This window comes from Pangasianodon hypophthalmus, chromosome 19 (genome assembly GCF_027358585.1).
Source record: "Pangasianodon hypophthalmus isolate fPanHyp1 chromosome 19, fPanHyp1.pri, whole genome shotgun sequence".
In the NCBI taxonomy this organism is placed as follows: domain Eukaryota; kingdom Metazoa; phylum Chordata; class Actinopteri; order Siluriformes; family Pangasiidae; genus Pangasianodon; species Pangasianodon hypophthalmus.
In genome coordinates, this window is record NC_069728.1 from 5285643 (window position 1) to 5306964 (window position 21322).

The 21322-nt window shown below is 38.9% G+C and overlaps 1 protein-coding gene across 3 annotated transcripts; it reads right to left on the minus strand.

Annotated features, from left to right (window-relative positions):
* Positions 1-5012: 5012 nt before the first annotated feature.
* vamp4 (vesicle-associated membrane protein 4) lies at positions 5013-19551 on the minus strand. Of its 3 annotated transcripts, XM_026944458.3 has the most exons (9): positions 17321-17511; positions 15966-16093; positions 14580-14681; positions 12156-12202; positions 11972-12022; positions 10923-11023; positions 7000-7079; positions 6524-6575; positions 5013-6419 (listed from the first exon to the last, which is right to left on the minus strand). In XM_026944458.3, the coding sequence occupies exons 2-9, from the start codon at positions 15966-15968 to the stop codon at positions 6394-6396; spliced, it is 462 nt and encodes a 153-aa protein (XP_026800259.1). In that variant the 5' UTR covers positions 15969-16093; positions 17321-17511; the 3' UTR covers positions 5013-6393. The 3 variants fall into 3 exon arrangements, with proteins under 3 accessions (XP_026800259.1, XP_053098246.1, XP_026800260.1); XM_053242271.1 differs by lacking the exons at positions 15966-16093; positions 17321-17511 and adding an exon at positions 19382-19551; XM_026944459.3 differs by lacking the exon at positions 15966-16093 and having other exon boundaries at positions 17321-17509.
* Positions 19552-21322: the final 1771 nt, after the last annotated feature.

The window sequence follows — 21322 nt, forward strand, 5'->3', positions numbered from 1 at the left end:
TGGGGACCCCAGCAGGGGTTATTTATACAGTCTAAAAAGGGGAGAGAAGGTGGGGATGTGGGAGGGAACGGGTGAGGGAGGGATTTCCTCAAACAGCAAGAACTTATTACTTTTTTCCATCTCTTCCCAGGGACTGTATTAGATGTTTGTATGTTTATGGTGCTTTTATGATGATGATTTTTTTGTTGTTGTTGTTGTTCAGGTGGTTTTGTTTGTTCTGGTGTGAATGGGTGAAAATGTAAGGAGGACAAATTTATTTCTCCATGCACAAGATACTTTGTCTACGTGTATACACGTATAAATATGATTGTGCTTTTGATTGCCCAGTTCTAGCTTGCTAAAGAGTTAAGATCTAACCTTAATCTAACATCTGTTACGAAGTTTAGGAGCACTTGAGTATTACAGCCAGGTGTGTGTTGTCATTGTTCTGGAACGACACACTTCAGGAGCAGGTAATAAATTAGAGAATATGAACCTCATGAAAAACGTAATGGTTTATGGTGTGGCTGTTGGCTGATTTGGGGAATATTATATAAAACATGTCCACAGTTTATAACGTCAATGACAAGTGTTTCAAGTCAATTGAGGTGAGTGTGTATGTGCCGTTTTCTAATTCTGGTGCTATGTGGTTTTTGTGGCCCTATCAGCTTGCTGCCGATGCTCCACCATGTGGGGGGGGGGGACTTGCAGTAGGTCATTTTAGACGCCCTGTTATGAGAGGGGCGAGGATAGATAGGGTTACCCCTGTGCCCTTAACTGAAAAATGATGGGCAAAATGTGCTACAGGCATGGAGTCTGGGCAAAGAATGTGTGTTTTTATGATACCATCCACTATTTTATGGTGACATACTAAGTACCAAGTCTTTTTTAGCATGTCAGTGAATATTTGTGTCTTCTTGAGATGCTAGTCCTATAAGCAAAATGTTTCTAACTGTACAACTTAAGCTAAATGTGAGAGACTAAAACCTGCTATCTGTTTCTCTTCCATTATCCACAGTGTGTACAGATTTTCTATTTATAGAAACCTCACCTCTGCTTAGATTCATAATTCTGCTTAAATTCCTTAGATTCCACCATCACTGAAAATCAGACCTGAAGATACCCCTACAAAACTTGCTACATTTCCCAAGAAGGATTAGAGTTGGAAGATATGAGAAAGAAAAAGTGATTCCCTTCTTGACTTTCTTAAATGTGTTTTCTCTTCTTACGTGCATGCATGAGTGAGAGAAATGGCCGAAAGTTTGTAGACACTTGATCACACACATATGTGCTTATTGAACATCCCATTCCAGGTTTAGTCCCCCTTTGTTGTTATAAGCTCCACTCTTTTGGGAAGGCTTTCACCTGGATTTTGTAGCATCTCTGTGGGGATTTGTGCTCATTCAGTCACAAGAGCATTACTGAGATCAGGCACTGATGTTGGTGAGGAGGTCTGGGGTTCAGTCGGTGTTCCAGTTCATCCCAAAGGTGTTCAGTGGGGTTGAGGTCAGGGCTCTGTGCAGGACACTCAAGTTCTTCCACTCCAACCTTGACCAAACCATGTCTACATGGTGACTGTCAGGTGTCTACATACTTTTGGCCATATAGTGTATCGTGGGAAGGAGAGTCAATTCACTCTAAGAGCATTGTTATAAGGTAATTAATTTGTTTCTTTCATTTTTGGTCTGGATTATAGATGGAACAATGACAATGTTTGTTGAATGTAAGCTTCAATTTGAGGACATTTATGTATGTGTACTTTGGATGAACCATTTAGAAATCACATCTCCATTTCATAAAATGGATCCTCGGATAGTTAATGGCCTTAGCTTAGCTAAAGGGGATCTAATTTCTCTGTCTAATAGGGAAACCCTATGTTGTAGGACTCTACATAGAACCTTTAAAGGTTTCCCCAGAGGAACAAACCAATGAACCCTTAGATAGAATCTGCATTTCAGACACTTTAAGTAATTGACTTAAATCAAAAAAGAATTTTTCATGTAGAGCATCTGGATGCAAATCCATTGCAGTCAATGACTGTGTGAAGTTTTCATAATTATTTGAAAGGCTTTCCTATAAATTAACTGCATACTCATTGGGCTTCAGCTGAGAACATACCATTTCGTGGTCATAAAGGTCACGAGTGCTGCAAAATTAGTGTGTTTTAAAACATTAGTTGGATCCAAACACCAACAATTGTTCTACCAACCAGCTATACATCCCCATGCCACCATGTTTTGGTATGATTTGTTTTTATTTACTTTCCTCCTTCCATTCCACTGGCCCAGGTTCTAAAATGTCAACTTCCAATCCTTACTTTTTACCAGTGGTTAATTTTGCAGCCTTTGTCTCCATGATTAAAAATATTCTTTGATCATTCACTGCTGTGAAAGTCTTCAAACCTAAGATGCCACATCCAGAACTCTTTAGTGAGGTCTCTTGGTCCAGTTCTGCTACTCATGTTCCCTACACATCAACTTCAAGAACTGACTGTTCACTTGCTGCCAAATATACCCCACCCCCTGATAGGTGCCATTGTAATGAGATAATCAGAGTTATTCACTTCACCTGACAGTGGTTTTAATGTTATGGCTCGTCGGTGTGAATCCCTTTGCCAGCAATCATGCTAGTATCATTTCGTGTTCTTCCAGAGATAACAGGGTGTGTGTGTGTGTGTGTGTGTGTATAAACACATACTAACAGCTAAATGACCTGACAGACAGAAGTCTTTTGTTAACTTCTGGGATGTTGAGTAAGGTTTCTACTGAACTATTGAGTAACACTGATGTATAATAACTACAACCTGAACTCTTCTCTTTCAGGGGGTCATGTGTTCCTGTTATTTTACCACCACGAATTACAAACTCAAAACACACTGTACCTCCAGGTTCTGTCTGCAGGTTTCATGTGGTTTATGCTTGTCAGGGTTCACAACCTGCTTTGGAAGAGTTTAACACACTCACACATGCCTAGAGAGCAATAAGAAGCAAAACTTTGACTTACATAACTTCCCAGAAACAAAGACGCTTTATTGGTTGTGTGACTCAACACTGTCAGGGAAATTTACTGACTGCAATAGATGCTGCTGAGTCCATGCTGGCTAATGAGCCAGCACTACACCATTGATAATTTGATTGAATAAATGATCGAGGAAATACGTGAGTTCACATATTAAATAACTAAGATGTTATTTTTTCCCTTAAAATTTATTGGATTTTTATTTTTAAACAGTCCTTTCAATACTTTTTTTTTTTTTTTTCCCAGTAACTACTTTATCCTGGTCAGGGTGACGGTTATCCTTAATTTACATTTTAAAATTTTCTTTACTTCTTAATAAATGTCACATTTTATAGTGAGATTGCTTAACGATAACTTTATTCCATCCATAACTAAGAATTGTGCATAAATTAGCATAAATTACAGTATGTTACTAAATTTAACATTTAATCAGAATTAACTGAACTCCAGTCTCTAGGTGTAAATATTTTCCCACAGAACCTAATAAATAGGGCATCGGTATTTATCATGGAATAAGATAGACATTTGATAATGCAGGTGTCCATTATTTGGCTTGTTTAAGTTTTTTTTTTTTTTTTTTTTTAAATTAATACATGCATTATTTTATTAACATTATACAAAGCCCCTGAAAAGACAAATGCAACAACAAAAAAAAAATCCTAATAAAAAATCTCCTGAAAATGAAAAATTTGCATGTGAAAATCATGAATTTTTTTTTCTGAAAGAAAACAAGAAAGTAAGCAATGTGCAAACAATAATTCATGATGATGTTAAGGAAAAATGTAATGCGATGCAATATAACTACGTAATGTAATATAACTATATTTTATCCTTTTTTTTTTTTTGTGAAGTTGTCAGGACCACATAGTGAGAGTTCCCACGAACAGCTACCATAAGCAAATTCAACGCTTGGAATCAACTCCAGACCTTTTATCTCCTTAATTTGTCATTAAATAACGAGAAAACTGCTTCTCATGAAACTCATGGTCATGAAACTGCTTCTCAGTCAATTATCCAACTACTTTTGAGCCTGTGAAAATGGAGGAACTCAGTAAAAAATGGCTGTAATTCCTAAACGTTTAACGCAATAGTTTTGTTAATCCCCATGAATTAAAGCTGAAAATTTACACTTCAATCACAGCTTGATTGCTTCATTTCAAATCCACTCTGGTGGTGTACAGAGGCAGAATTACAAAAATTGTGTCACTGGCCAAATACTTATGGACCTGACTGTATATATTAAATCATATTACATATTCATTATATTAAATATGAAATATGCTGTACTTTTCATCATCATCATGAAACACTAGAAACCTAATTTTCAACCAAGGACAGAGTGCATGTTGGGAGATTTGGCTGTGTGGAGACTTACATAAGATTCAAACCAGAAGCACAGCAGTAGGGCTCATGCCTGCACTTCTTAGCTCACAGTTTTCAGTAGGTCTTGATACAAATTCACATGAATAAAGCTGATGAGATGAAGCGAGATGGAAAAATAAAGTGGGATATAAAGAGACAATGACAAAGAAACTGAATACTGTTCCATCTATTCCGTCTCCCTATAAATAGGCTGGTTATTGCTGCAGTATTTAATGTGTCTTTGTGTTCGTTGCCATGGCTTGGTGCTTCTGTCTACTGTGGACCTGCAGAAACCAACTGCACTCTGGCAATGAGAACAGAGGGAACAGGAAATAAATTGGAAAATGGACGAAAAGAGAGAAGCAGTAGTAAAACAGGAAACAGGGTAAAAGGTAAAAGTAAGAAATAAAAACTGGAATAACAAGAAGAGTTTTTACATCGAAGCAGTTTTAGTAGTGACAAGGGACTCTGCCCTTGTACTGAGCAGTGGACTCTAGTAAAAGCCTGAATAATGAAATTTACAGTAGAAAGAAGAGAGAAGAGGGATGAGGAGAAGGAAGTGAGACATCAGTGTGGGTAATTTTAGTTTAGGGTGGCAGACGTGCAGATGTCTCCGCCTCGCTCTTCTGCTTCTGAAATGCATCCAGCCAGACTCGCTTTAAAACAAATTTATTTCAAAACGCAAAAGTAGTTCACAGTCTATTAATGCAATTCCCTTGTTTAAGGAATGGATATTTACATATAAATTAAATACAAAAGAATAGTACATCATTAAAGCGATACAAGTTGATACAAATTTACAGATGTCTCCATGTTACCTCCTGTTAACAATGAAACCATCAAGAGCAACTCACCTATAGGCTATACAAATCTGATTACTCCTCTAACCAACTTCCAGCGGTACTAAATGCAAACACTGTGCTCGTTCCTCCATTTTAAAGCAAGGAAGAGTGTAGGTTTTTAAATCCCATGCACTGGTAACAAGCATATCATTTCCATGTGACCTCTCCAAAAAATACTGTCGTTAATTCTCATCCTACTTTATTAGATATATTCAGTGCAAGCCAGTTGAGTCATTTTTTTGCCAGCTTTACATTTATGAGTCGTATATAATTTTAAACATGGGCATTTTTTTTAATAAGCTACAGATTTGAATTTCCACTCATTTCATCACCTCATTGCTGTAAACGTATTTAGATGAGTATTCAGGTTTGCATGGCCTTACACCTTAATGAAGCTTATAAAGGCAGTGAGCCCGTCAAAGTCGAACTTGCCAAATTATTAAAAAATCATTTACTTAAACCGTTATAAGAAGTGCTCTGTGAAAACCAAAACGCTACAACTCACCACAATTAGCCGTGATCATTTCACATTTTTTTTAACACCTGCCAAGTAACTGAAAAGTATTTCCTTTTAGAGAAAATGATGATAGAAGCTGATGTTTAAAAGCATCTCTTTCTCTCTGCCAGTGGATCTTGGATTAATTCTAATAACGTGTTTAAAACCTTAATGAGATCATATCAACAGTACAGAGTGAAGGCTTCCTCTTCTGCATGGCACCTAATTCCACTAATGTGGGGGGGAAAAAAATGATGTGTGTGTCTGTGTGTGTGTGTGTGTGTGTGTGTGTGTGTGTGTGTGTGTGTGTGTGTGTGTGCGCTCATAAGCATGAGAGTAATGGTTGAGGTCTTTGTTTTGTCAGACAACAGTATAATAATAAAATCAGATATAAACCTTCAGACTAAGACTGATTCTAGATTTAGAAACACTACTATGTATATACATTTACTGCATGAGTAGGGTGGGGATGTAGGGTGGACCACTTTGCAAAGGCGTGTTGACTTATTCAAAGAACATAAGCCCACACATACGCACACACATTCTTCACTGCCCCAGTGTTGTAGATGAAGCTTCAGTGAGACAGTTCAGTGGGTCTCGCAGCACCCCATTCTTGTGTGGAGGAATGGCAAAGGAGGAGGTGGAGGAGGAGGAGGATGGAGGAAGAGCAGATGAAGCCAACCTCCCTGCAGGAAACTAGTGATACCGCAGTATCACAGGGACTAGACAGAAAAAGAGAGAGACAACGAATAAGATAACAATTTCATCATCTTTGTTAACTACATTCAGCTAAGTAGAATATTTATCTGTGAGACTGTATACATACTGATTATAATAAGTAGCAATACGATTATCACTAATGCCACGATCATCTTCATCTGAGGAGGCAAGGAGGGGAAAAAAAAAAAAAAAAAAAAAAGATTAGTGCTGTTCCATTTAAAAAGAAAAGAGCAAAAACAAAACTGAATTTCCACAGAAATCTAGTAAATATAAAAGTATTTAATTGAAAAGCAGGTGCCTGTTTTACCATTATCAATTATCATTAAATATAAGGTATACAAGTTATCATTAAATACATTAAATCGATTATCATTTATCATGTGCTTTTACTGTTTTACTTGAAATTTTATTGTAAATATCATAAATAACTGTGCCTTTACTTAACTTTACTTAACAGAGTATTTTATCATTAATACTTCAACTTGAGGATTTGTGTATTTATTTTTCTACCACATCATTCGGGGTTTTTTTTTTTTTTTTTTTTTAAAAAAAAAGGAAACTGACAGGTACATGAGGACGTACCTTGATGTCCCTCCACCACATCCTCCGGTGTAGCTGTTTGGCCCGGCTGCTGAACGCAGACGCGTTGTCCGACAGGCTCTCTGGAAATCACATGACCAAGAAATGAACACCCAAGAAAACTTTGGTCTAGACGTGTCCACTGAATGACAGGACATGGTTATGCAATACACACCTACTCATATTTATTTATAAAAACTGGACTGCCAAAAAAAAAAAAAAAACCCAAAAAAAATCTGTGCAGTGATGATGTCCTGCCCATCCCACTACACCTGGATGAGCTGTAGAACATCAGGAAAATTTCAAAGACTAGACTGATGTGGAAAGAATTGAGAGAGGACTCTTTTTCCCCCCACTTACGTAACAGCCCTACTGAGATCACTATTACCGGCCCAGTCTGTCTCCAGGAGATGCCTGTTGACATTCACTGGACAGAGAAAGTTTGGCTTCGTCTCTGTCTGGAATTCTGAACGATCGTTAACAAGCATCAGAATAATGATAGTAAATTTAAGACAGGTTGTCGGGCCATGTTTCGCTCCACTCTCATGCTCAGTAATGGTCTGACATCGTCTCTTGAAGTTCACAAGCATTATTCCATCTGACATTCGCTTCTTAATGAGCGTAGAAAATGAGAATTCCAAAGACGGACACAAAGCCGAGCCATCTTTCACCATGAGGTGCCTGCTGATATTCACTGTGACTGCTGGGATCGCAAACAGGTACAGGTATAAACAACAAGATCAGAACAAGCAGCAGACAGACAGCTTTTCCTTCACCCAAGGCCAAGCACAATTATCTGAACAAGTCCACACAGCAATGCTGAGGCAAAGCAGCACTCTTGCTGAGCCTGTGACTGGATGAAATACGTAGAACTAAATATTTATTCATAATTGAAGCCTAGACTTGTTCAAATGTGGGAGTTTTTCAGAACAAGGACACCATTAACATTTCTCTTTAAGGATGACTGACCCATCTGAGTAAACAGTATGATGTGAGAAACTAGCCTTGTGGTAAGCATTTGGTTAATGAAAGCAGTAAGCTGTTGTAGCAAAGAAAAATGGGAATTATATTAAACAGTTATTTTTAACAAGATGTGGGCTGATTTCTTCTCTTTAAAAACCAACAACTATAAACCTATATGAATAACAGCACCCCATGGCACATGCGGAAGTTCGGAAATGAGTGAGGTACAAGCCATAATGTCCAAAGGGCAATAATGTTCTTTGCATCTGGAAATGAATGCCTGAACCACTGTGTAGAAACTGCAATCTTACCTTTTTGTCCAAAGCATGAATTCTGATTTTGAGCTATAGTTTTGTGATACAGTTTGGATTAGCTGTGGCTTTCTAATGTTTACCTTATGTACTTTACTTCTCACCCAAACTACAGAAGTCTGGACTACAGTAAGGTAATGAGCTCATCATGACTTTTCGCATGTACACTGCTTTTTATTGTTTGATGAGGAAAGCATATGGTCTTTGCCAAGCTGTTCAGTAGCTTATACATCCCTCTGGTCTGATGTTGCTCTACAGATTGCTCTATGTTCCTTTGAGCCTCATGCAGAAATCTTGCAATATTTCACAGCAATATTTGTTCTTCTGAATATGACGCAATTAACAGTGATCATATGAGATATCACTTCACCTGTCACAGCTATTTACGTATACCAGGAGAATCAAGCTAGTCAGCATATACACAATGTGCATATTGTCAAACAACAGCATGTAGCAAATATTTCACCTCAAGATCAAATTGAAGTTTTTGCACAATGTTGGGGATGTGAATGTTCTCCCTTTAATAATGAATGAATAGAAGAAGAAGGGAGTTATACAGCTACAATCCTGAATTTGGGGGTAGAAATGCAGTACATTTTCAATATAATCCTTTCAAATGATAATTTAGTCTGTTTTAGACACAAGACATGTTTATTTTCCTTTACTTTTTTAACAGTGTGCACGTAAACCTTTCTAGCGTCTAATTCTTAACTAAAACAGACAAGCAGCAGATTTTTTCCCAAGCACCTGGTGTTTATGCACACTCCCAGCTCCCAGTTTGTACTGTGACAGGTTTTGACTGCACTGCATGAGTGTGTGCTGTCTGGTGAAAGAGAGCAAACAGCACTTTTAATCACTTTATAATTATCATTACCAGTAAAATGATTTGTAAATTGCTACATTTGATATTTCATTGTAGGGCTATTTAATTTTTGGTCAAATTTTCATCCTTTTTTTTTTTTCCCTCTTTTGCCTGAAAATTGCCGTTTCTTCACTATTTTCAGCTGATGTTTTTCAGTGGCATCCCTAATAAATAGAATTAACCAATACTTGTCTAATGTTAGCTAAGTCAAAGATACACTGATAGATTTCGTTTCATTTCATATTAATGAACTCAAAACATTCTCCATTTACCTTCACAAAGTGAAGTCACAAAATTGAGACGAAAGCACTGGCTACAAGATTATTGATGTGAGATTAGGGGTAGGAGGCGGGACACATGCACAACTGTCAGTCATTTTAGATTCATGTCAGTTAGCTCATCTGCTCTTTTTATTGGGGGGAAAAAAGAAGACACGTTTGGTATATTTTTGAGCGATAACTTGTATCAGTGCAATCTGATCTTAAAATGCAGAGCTCCTATGCAAACTGCGTAAAGGTCGGCAGGTCTGCTCTCGGTTATTTCCAACAAGATCTCCTGAGATACACAATCCTTTCCTAATGGTCTGGCTCTGGGTTTCACAGAGACAACAACTCCTTTGAACGGTATACCTCAAACTTCTACTGAACTGCAAACCAAGGGCACTAAAGCAGGATATGTATTCAGTTTGCACCAGGAGTGACACATGGCTGTCTCAAATAACCTAGATCAGTGTTTCCTAATCCACAAATGTTTGCCCTTTCCCAGATCCCAGTATAATTATACCGCTATTCAGTGCGGTTTGGTCTAAGCATGTTGGTAGCTGGAATAGATCCCCTGTGGACTATATTGAGAAACTCTTCCCTAGATACACATTTAAGCATAGACTCAAATCACTTAAAATGCTAACCTATGCCACCTGTGTCTGAAAAATCTACAAAATGTGTCTTAGGTGGAAATGGTGAAGAAATCACATTAAAAACAGAAAGGCATTTGTTTAGTACTGTGGAGAAGTTGCCCAAAATCCTCTCCTGTTCACACTGCTACAGTCCTAAACAGGATCCCACAGACACACGACACTGACTTAAGTAGAAATGAAGTAAGAAATGAAGGAACTGTTCCAATGAAAATATGAACCACCATCATTAGCCTGGCAGTGCCTCAGGATGTTTAAAACATGGTTAAGATAATCCACGTGTGGACAAATCATAAATACTATGTTTTGGTAGACCAGAAACCTAACATAATGTAATAAATGATGGTGAGCTAGTTAGTAGTTAAGTGCATTAATACAGACACAAACAAGGTGACTGTGTGTTGTGCTAGCTAGGAGAGCTTTGCGCTTTACACTGCTTATTTTATACACTGCTTACACTACTTGTTTTGCTCACTTGTAAGTATTTGCACATACCTGCGTTCTGCTGATTCTGTAAAGGCAGTCGGTCATCTGTGCAACCTAGTTAATCCAACTAGTAAAAAAAAAACTACAGTGTGAACTGTTCTGTTACAACAACAAGGTGGGTCCCACTACTGCATTCGACTTAAATATACATATCAAATAAAAACATTTGTTTTGTGAAAGTCAATGTGTCATGCCTTTCTTTTTCTTTGGATGCTGTACGAGGGAAAAAAAAAAAAAAAAAAAAAAAAACACTGGTGACCACTAGTCTACTGAGCCCACATGTCTGCCCAGACACGTAATCATTCTGCTCCAGGCACCTGGGCGAGTGATTTATTCACCCCACCCAATGTAGCTGATCATGTTCTCTTTGGTGACAGTTTGTACATCTCACCAGATTTATCCTGCAGGTCTTCCAGACGCTCTCCACGTTCAATCACCTTCGAGATGTTCTCCTGCATCACATCAATGACCTCATCAACCTGAGACTGCACCCTGATGCACAAAAGCAAAAGAGAGCATCGCAGTAGTTGTTAAAGAAGGTACGACAAATTTGAGCAAATGTTCTTATACTTCTAATGATTCAACAAGTGTTACTACACCTGCACTGAAATCAGGAGAGGATGTGTTCCCTTACAGCTGATATACAGTAATGGTGCATGGGGCAGGCTATTTTGACCTATTCTAGTCTGTGGCTGCACCAACCTCGATTTAAAATGATAAAAGTACACAATTCTTGCCATCACTGACATGTGGTTACTGGAATGAACTGCCATCAAAGCCAATTGTGCAGGAGTCTCAGTTCACTGAGCCTACCACCTGCTGCAAACATGCACCTCGTACCACCCACAGTTGTACTACTCGCTCTGTTGGTGTGGGACACCAAAACACTGGTCAGGCCAAAGGTGGCGGCCAACTGTGGAAACCTCACAGTGGCTTACCTTAACAATTTGTGGCATGGCTGCATGGGCTGAACCACACCAGAGGCCCGAGAACTAGTGGAACTTAACCGCATGGTCCAAACTCAAAACAAAGTGCATACTAATACCATATTCCCAACTTCAACATCTTGGGGTAGGGCAGAAACCAAAAAGTGATTGTATTCATTCCATCTAATGTTTTGAATTATACACTTTCAAATGCAATTATTCTTCTGTACTGGTAGCCCAAATAATGATAAAACCATCCTTCGTTCTGACCATCAGTGTGAATGCAGGCTGGGTAGGTCTGTGAAAAATATGTCTCCATCGCTGGAAAAGTGTGTGTTTTCAGAGATCTATTTATGAGAAGTTATGTAAGGTCACCAGGACTGAATTTCAAGCCATGTGCAGGAGGAAGTACATTTCTATTTAACTAATAATGTTTCCTCTCTCTTTCTCTCTCTCTCTGTGTGTGTGTGTGTGTGTGTGTGTGTGTGTCAATCAACCTCTAGTAACAACTTACTGTCTGATTTTGTCATTCTGGGGGCCAAACCTGGGTCCAGTTGGTCCTCTTCTGTATGCAAAAAAATAATAAAAAGACTAGGGTCTTATTTTAAATCATTTAATAACATGTAATAAAATGATAAATGCCATTACATTTAACCACAAATATTCCTACAAACACTGTGTGTGTGTGTGTTACTCACAAAAAAAAGTCTTCCTCCTCATCAGAGTCTTCCTCCAACAAGTTCCTCTGTTGAAACAGAAAGTCAGATCAGTGCGAGTTCTTTCCAAGTCTGCCATTTTTCTGACTTATAAACTGCCTTTCATACAGGTTTCATACAGACTTTCTGCTGTGTCTGCTGCAACATGATTAGCACACGTATGTATAAGAAGATGGGAAGAGGACAGAAACCACTCGTACAGGCCATTTATTTATTCTGAATCTGGCTGTATTTTGGAAATGTAGAGATCTGAATGAGGAACACCTCCTCCACATTCAGTCCACATTGTACTTTTACACAGTGTCACTGAGACTAAATGCGTACTATAGGTGATTGACTTTACAGATAATCAAGAGCTATTTGAGAGGGCGAGAGAGGATTAACATCCTTACATAAAACTGTAACTGCACCCAGACTCCACCTGCAGGTCTGGAGTGTTTTGTCTGCTGTTTTCCCAGTGGCCTGGCTCTTATACTGCAATATAAATATTAATCCCTCTTTTTAGAATGGGGATAAGTCAACAGTGATTGTGTAACGACCACCTGAGGGACATATTAGACAAATATCAGTTAACCGGTCTCACTTCACAGATGTGTGAATGGGAATATTTTTGAGGAGAACTTGAGAAGACTTTTCTTTGGATGTACTAAAGCTCAGCATTGTCTGCCAACAATTTGCAGCTGGTTCTCTGACAGACCCAAATAGAGCGATGACGGCGATGAGAACAGAGTCGTATCAAGGTTTTGCGCAAAAGCTAGACGTTCCATAGTAGACAGACATTCTCTAAAAAGTGATGAATGAAGATAGCAACATGATAGCACAAGAGTGATCTTTACTCCTACATAAACCCTGTGAGATCCAAGGCTCATGATATATCCATCTGTATTTCAGTCCCTCATCAACCATGCTTGTCTAATTACTGTTTTTTTTAAACCTCCTAATGGTAATTATCTTGCCATCTTTTTCACATTAAACTCTTTTTTATGCGGTTTGCCTCATGAAGAGACATGCAGGTAGACTGATGCTGCACACAAAATGACTCTTTATGGTTTTATTTAATGACATAAGGAAGTAATAATCCGTAAACGGTAATTTAGAGACATAAAATTCTGAATACGAATAAATGAAAATGAGAAAATGAGTTGAGTATTGCAAGGACAAAAACATGAGAAAGAGCCAGGGATGGAGAAGAGGTCACATGGGTGAAAAACAATCAGAATTCAGACGTGGACTGGTAGTCATTACCGGTGATCTGCTGAGAGGAAGAAAGGAGCAAGTGTGTGTGTGTGTGTGCATGCATTTTTAACAGTTTAACATAGAAAAATCTGAACACAGACAACAGCCATTAATCTTCCTTATGTCCTCCCACACTAGGAAGCAGGAGAATGCAGTGATGAGGTGCTTCAACAATGTACGGACATTTTGTTTACTTAGTGGACAACTATGCATCCAGTGACGTTAGAGGTTTAATCTAATTTAACATTCGCCCCTTTATCCATTATTTGTTTATAACTCTCAGTCTCTCTCTCTCTCTCACACACACACACACACACACACACACACACTCATTGACTCAAATCACCTGAAGAACACTACTACTAGGTGTCTTATTTGTCATACACTAAATGTTCAATCACTATATTGTCAAAAGTTTGTGGACTCCTGACCATCACACCCATATGTTGTTCTTCCCAAAACTGTTGCCACAAAGTTCGAAGCACCGAATTGTCTAGAATGTCTCTGTACGCTGTAGCATTACAATTTCCCTTCACTGGAACTAAGAGGCCCAAACCTGTACCAGCATGACATGGTGCACAAAGCGAGCTCCATGAAGACATGGCGTGTGAAGGTTGGAGTGGAAGAACTCGAGTGTCCTGCACAGAGCCCTGACCTCAACCCCACTGAACACCTTTGGGATGAACTGGAACACCGACTGAACCCCAGACCTCCTCATTCAACATCAGTGTCTGATCTCACTAATGCTCTTGTAGCTGAATGATCACAAATCCCCACAGACACACTCCAAAATCTAGTGGAAAGCCTTCGCAGAAGAGTGGAGCTTATTATAACAGGAAAGGGGGATTAAATCTGGAATGGGATGTTCAACAAGCACCTATGGGTGTGATGGTCAGGTGTCCACATACTTTTGACCATATAGTTTATATACACAAACATACAGTTTCTTTGGCTGCAATTATAAATAACTAGCATTCTCCACAGAACTTTCTAGTGATACAAAGAGTGTCTTGTTATTTCAGCATGTGAAACAGTTAAAAGTTGATGTGCTAAAATGCTCAGAAACATGTATTCCACATCTGGCATGCTAGATTGTGTTGAAGGCCTATGAGTGAAGACCCATTTAGACTTAAACATTCCCACAATGCCCCGCGATGTGACAAGTCTTACCCTCTCACTGCGCACGGAGCCGGTGACCTCGTCGTCGTTCAGGTGCCGCTTGAATTTGGGAGGCATGCTGGCGTCAGTCTGCTCCTCCCTCTCTGGCTCCCTCTTGCAGGACCACAGGAGAAAAAATAATAATGAGTCATCCACTATAGCCTACATCATCAAAAAGCACTTAATAAACACAAGTAAGTGCACAAGTTTGCATCCCCCATAGTGCGAGGTGTCCCTATATAACCTAGGGTGAATAAAACCTAGCAGAGACAACAGATTTGTTAAGAGGAGTACACGGACAAAGATTTAGATATAGAGCTACACATACCAGGGAGAATATTTTAACTGAGAGGACCCAAAAAAATGTTGCTATTTACAAAAGATGTGCTCGGTGGCAGTCATAAATGCTAAGAGTGGACATACAAGCTATTGGCGAATATTTATAACACACTAAAACACATCTTCATGTTGTCCTATGGGTATAAAAACCTGCTAGCGTTGTAACAAATTATATAACAAAAATATTACAATTATTACACATATTACACATGATAAACAATTTTTACATTTTATTACCAGATAATTTTGCACCTTTCTAGAAATAAATGGTTGAAGGAAAGCTAAACTATCTGCTAATTTCAAGCTTGAGATTAATAAAAACAACAAGAAAGCAGGCTATAATTAGATTTAATGTTATATTTGTTTTACAATAACCCTGATATTAAAACTACTGGCTAAATTTATTTATATTTAAGATACTTGCTAAGATTTTTTTAGCATTTTTTGCAGGTAAAGATCCTTAAAAATCCCACAGCAGCATGCCAGAACCTGTCTATTACGAATACACTGCATGTACACAATGCTTTAATTCTCAGCTTTAATTACACAGCTTCAAATCCCATATTTGGGCCCCATAACTAGGGATGTACTAATGCGATCTTGACAGGTTGACTGACGCCGCAGATCCTACATATAAACACACGACACAAATCATCTTGAAGCCCAGGCTTGGGTCACTGTGAAGACATCTGTATGGGATTGGATGATACTTAGAGTGTTGGGGAAAGTGGGATTGATGCATTCCTACCTGTGGGAGTTTCTTTGCTTTTACTAGTCGACGTTAACTAACACTTCAATGCAAATCAATTCTTGGCACACCAAAGGAAATGGCCAATATCAAGATCCACTGGCCTGTTTTCCCTACGGCATCTAAAAGCAGTATGCCAGACTATGAATTTCTTACTCTTTAATATCACTTGGGGCAATGAGACATTCTTGTAGAGGTGATGTAAATTTTCAAACATCATTTTGCAGAAAATCTTTCCCAGTGAAACAAAGAAAAAAGTCCCTCTGGCACTCCCACCCCTTCAACCCAAATTCAGTATGGAGGTCTGGTACCATTGAATCCACTGTCCTCTCTTTGAGATTGCTTTCCGCTTGTTGCGTTGGAAAAAATGGACGGAAAACAGACTCTCTTCTGGCCCACGTGCACGGCGAACGATCCAGAAATCAGGAGAAGAGAAAAACTGGGGATGCAAAGTCAAAAGCAGGGAAATAAGGAGAAACAGAGAGAGAGAGAGAGAGAGAGAGAGAAGGAATTCAGAAAGAGCACCTGAGTACGTATGAAAGAGAAAGACGCAGGAAGAAATCCACTATGACCATAGACATGTATTTAATATTCCTATCTCAATTTCCAATAGTATTAACAAAAGTTGGGAAGAAAATATGACTCCATGGAAATAATGAACAAAACATGAGATGGACATGTTGATAGATGAGACAGTGAGATATGAGGACGGTCATCCCTCCAGAGAAGAATATGTTAAAACCTTGATAAATCCAGTATTATCCATAGTTATGATCCAGGATATGATCGATCTGATTTATTTTAAAGATGATGTCCAGAAAAACACTGATGAGAAGAAGACTAAACACAAAGATAATGATGATGAAGCTTTACTACACAGGGTAGTGTAAATATAAATGGAGGTTTGGCTATAAAATGAAAAAGTGAGATGTATCAAATGAGCAGGTTTTCCAACAAAAATAATGTGTATTAATGTGTTTTTTTTTTACTCAGTGACACTAAAAAGAGTGTATGAGTCTGTCACAGAGCTTTCAGCAGTTGTATTACCTCTTTTTACGCACAGCTTCCTCTTAATATAATATTGAATCAATACAGTTAAGCTAGCTAGTCAGTAGCCGGGTTAGCCGAGTTAGCCATCTTATCTTGGCTATATTTTCACAATACCACCGTTTATGGTTTACAAAACGTTTCAGAAGAAATATTAGCTACCTCCAAACTAATTTTTGGATTTGTGTCACATCCAAGCTGAGTTAAAGGACGTCGCTAGCTAGTTAGCTCCATGTCAAACACAGGCTGTGTCTGAAGCTGCATACTAGAGCACTACATAGTGTGTGAAAATAGCACTGAATCATAGATAGCATACTGTACTATGTAGTACGCTAGTATAGTATGCTGCTCTGTATTATAGCCCTACGGTGGCTTTGAGAAGCTACAATGACATGGTTGGTATTATTACAGTCTTTCACAGCTACCACACACAGCCAGAAGGAAATAATGTCATGACAAATAAAGCAGACAACAAAAAAAGAAATACCAGGCAGATGGAAAAACGTAAGTGAAAAGAAAAGCCGCTGATACAGCTCTGTCTGTGGGGCTCAACAACACACACACACACACACAGGCCTCTGTGAATAAACAGCATCAGAGCCATGATATCTGCATGTACCTGTAGTTTGTTGTCCTTATGGGTCGAATGTTCAGTTTACAACACGATTACAGATAAACAAACCGGTGAAGGAGCTGATTTTCTGCCGTGGTGTAAGCGGTAAGGAGCAGCTCGACTAGGATACGGCACAGTGATTCCTCTCTCATATGACCAGGAAGTGAAAACACACACACACACACACACACACACACACACAGAGCTGGATTAGCGCACATTACCATAAATATGACCTTAAAGCATGAAGCAGGTCCTCATACAGCTCCCTCTGAAAGTACTGGAACAGCAAGGCCATTTGTTTTGTTTTTGCTAAACATTGAAGACATTTGGGTTTGAGATCAAAAGATGAAGTTGAAATCTGAATTTCAGCTTTCATGTCCTGATATTTACATCTAGATGCACCAGACCACCCCATGTTTTGGCAAACAAAAGTCTTAAATTAAATGACACTTAATATTTGGTTGCGTATCCCTTGCTTGCGGTGACTGCATCAAGCTGGCGACCCACTGATATCACCATCACAACTTTTGTGTTGCTTTTCCAGGCTTGTACCACAGCTTCTATCAGCTGTTGTTAGGTTTTGGGTTTTTTCCCCTTCAAATGCTCCTAAGTTGGTTTAAGGTCTGGTGAATGACTTGGCCAGTCTAAAACCTTCCACTTTTCCCCCTGATGAAGTCCTTTGTTGTGTTGGCAGTGTGTTTTGGGTCATTGTCTTGCTGCATGATGATGGTCCTCCCAATTAGATTGGATGCATTTCTCTGTAAATTGGCAGACAGAATGTTTCTGTAGACTTCTGAATTCATTCTGCTGCTACCATCATGAGTTACATCATCAGTAAAGATTAATGAGCCTGTTCCAGAAGCAGCCATGCAAGCCCAAGCCATGACACTACCTCCACCATGCTTGAGTGATTGCCTCATGTGTAGGTCCTTTCTTTCTCCAGACTTTGGCCTTTCCATCACTTCGGTAGAGGTTAATCTCAGTTCCAGAGTTTATCTGGATCATCTCTGTATTTCTTTGTGAATTCCAATCTGACCTTCTGATTCTTACTGCTGATGAGTAGTTTGCTGATCTTGTAGTATGGCCTATAATCTATAATTCTGTTCTCAAAGTCTTCTTCAAAAGGTGGATTGTGATAGCTTCACCCCTGCCCTGTGGAGTTTGTTGGTGATGTCACTGACTGTTGTTTTTGGTTTTTCTCCACAGCTCTCAGAATGTTTCTGTCATCAACTGCTGTTGTTTTCCTTGGTCGACCTGTTCGATGTCTGGTTGTTAGTACACCAGTGCTTTCTTTTTCAAGATATTCCAAATTGTTGTATTAGCTATGCCCCACTGCTTGTGGAATGGTACAAATCACTACTAACGAATACTGATGGCTAGTCATTATATTAGATGTGGGAAGGATAATACACTATAAGGCCAAAAGTTTGTAGACACCTGACCATCATACCCATATGTACACTCCTGGGCGCAAAAAAATGGGCCAAGCCCAAAATGGAAAATATGAAGCTTTTAATGGTCTTAACAAGAAATTATTGGTCAGAAAATTAGCAAGAATTTTCCACCATTTGCTCATTTACTTTTGCTACAGTAAAATGTTTGGGGGAAAGCTAGAAACAGGGAAATTCACTTATATAGTCTTCCTGTACGCAAAGGTAAAATCATGATGATTAAAATGTTTGATATAAAATTCAAACTAACACATGTCTGGATGTTCAAAAATTTCCACAAATATCTTCTGTGATGTTTTTTTTTCTTAAATGATTGATCATTATTTGGTTATCTGCCACACCTGATGCAGACCATCAAGGGCCACAAGGCTTAAACGTTTAAAGAAATCAAAGGGAAAAGCTCCCATACTAACTTCCTTTATCTGTTTGTTTAATTCTTGCTCATTTTCTGACCAATGATTTGTTGTTAAGACCATTAAAAGCTTAATATTTTGCCATTTTTGGCTGTGTAGGTTTTCCCAAAACTTTTGCCACAATTTCTGAAGCACACAATTGTATAGGATGTCTTTCAATTCAATTCAATTTCCCTTCCCTGGAACTAAGAGGCCCAAACCTGTTCCAGCATGACGATGCCCCTGTGCACAAAGCGAGCTCCATGAAGACATGGTGTGTGAAGGTTGGAGTGGAAGAACTCGAGTGTCCTGCACAGAGCCCTGACCTCAACCCCACTGAACACCTTTGGGATGAACTGGAACACCGACTGAACCCCAGACCTCCTCACCAACATCAGTGCCTGACCTCACTAACGCTCTTGTGGCTGAATGAACACAAATCCCCACAGTCACGCTCCAGAATCTAGTGGAAAGCCTTCGCAGAAGAGTGGAGCTTATGATAACAGGAAAGAGGGACTAAATCTGGAATGGGATGTTCAACAAGCACATATGGGTGTGATGGTCAGGTGTCTACAAACCTTTGGCCATATAGTGTATCTATCAGTAGCTGAAACTGTTAGGGTTGAGTAATGTCTTATCAGTGGCATAATAAGAATGATGTGGCACCAACTATTACCCCAGTAAAGGTACTGTTATTTGTCCTTTTGTGAAATTTGTACTTTGGTTGGACAACATGTGCTATCTCCATTTAGTTCTTTCATTCATTTAATTCATCCTTAGCCGCTTTATCCTGGTCAGGGTTGCAGTGGATCAAGATCCACTGGGCACAAGGTGGAAGAATCACCAGTCCATTGAATTGCACTATGCACACACACACTCACACCTACATGCAATTTAATGTAGCCCAGAGATTATTAACCTGGGGTTTGCAATGTGGTAGGGAGTCAAGAGAACTAAAAAAGACGAACAATATAATTTTGATGAGTGTAAGAAAGGTCTGCCTAATACCACCACCTCCAGGCCACAGAAGATGGCTAATGTCGATTATTATGTCGAACCTGTTCAGCCATTGTACCACAGCGAAGTATGATGGCTGTCCATTGGTAATGTATTGAGTCACATTTATGAGGGGGGTGGGGGTTGTGACAAAATTTTAACCCCAAACAGGATTCGTACTGGGAAAAAGGTTAAGAACCCCTGGCATCTGCCTACTTGCATGTTTGTTGGGAAAACTGAAGAACCAAGAGGAAACCCACATGGACTCAGTCAGTAGCATGAGCTCAGGATAAAACCAGGAACCCTGAACCCAGGAACAGCTCTACCTGCTGCACCACCATCATGCCTCCCTTTACTTTTAGTTTGTCCTCCAAAACAAAAAAAAAAGGATGATAAAGTACATAATCTACCTTGTTCACTTTCATTAAACCTGCGACTATATTTCACATGCACCTTCGCAGTCACTGCTGATGATGTGCTGTGGATGTGTCAGCAACATAAGCTGCAAAATATCAGCCCAAATGCAGATTAAAGCCTGTGGGCATTTCACTCTGTGTAATCAAATGTCACTGAAAGGCTGCATGAAAAGGTTTTTTTGAAAGCTAGCCCATTTATACCAGTCACCCCTGTTCCCAATTACTATTAACTACTACTGGTACAGTCATATTAATTGATTAGTTTTCATAGTTCTAAATTTATTTGACTGAAAAACTAGAAAAATTGATGTTAATACAATACAAAATGTCTGAAATCTACACTCTTATACCGTGTAACTGCTTCAGGAAAGCTCAGGTTCAGGAATTAAAAGTATTCATGGGTGTAATGAATAAATAAATAAGATGGTATATATTTGCCTTCCACCGTGATATAAATGTGCTTGATATTTGAATATTTTTTATACTCATGAAATAAATCTGGACTGTAATCATACAGTCTGCAAAAATATTTGAGAACCCCCGCTTTTAAAGAATAATGATATAAACGACAAAAAATGTATCTACAAGAGTCAGAGGTAACATAGTAACATCTCTGTTTCCTCCAATCAGAGACAGGTTTAAGTGATGATATTTCATTTGTGCTCATTGTGAAATAATCTGGTAAATCATTAAAGGCACATAACTGAAATTAATCCGATTTTCATTAACCTAAAATGTCCCTGATAACAT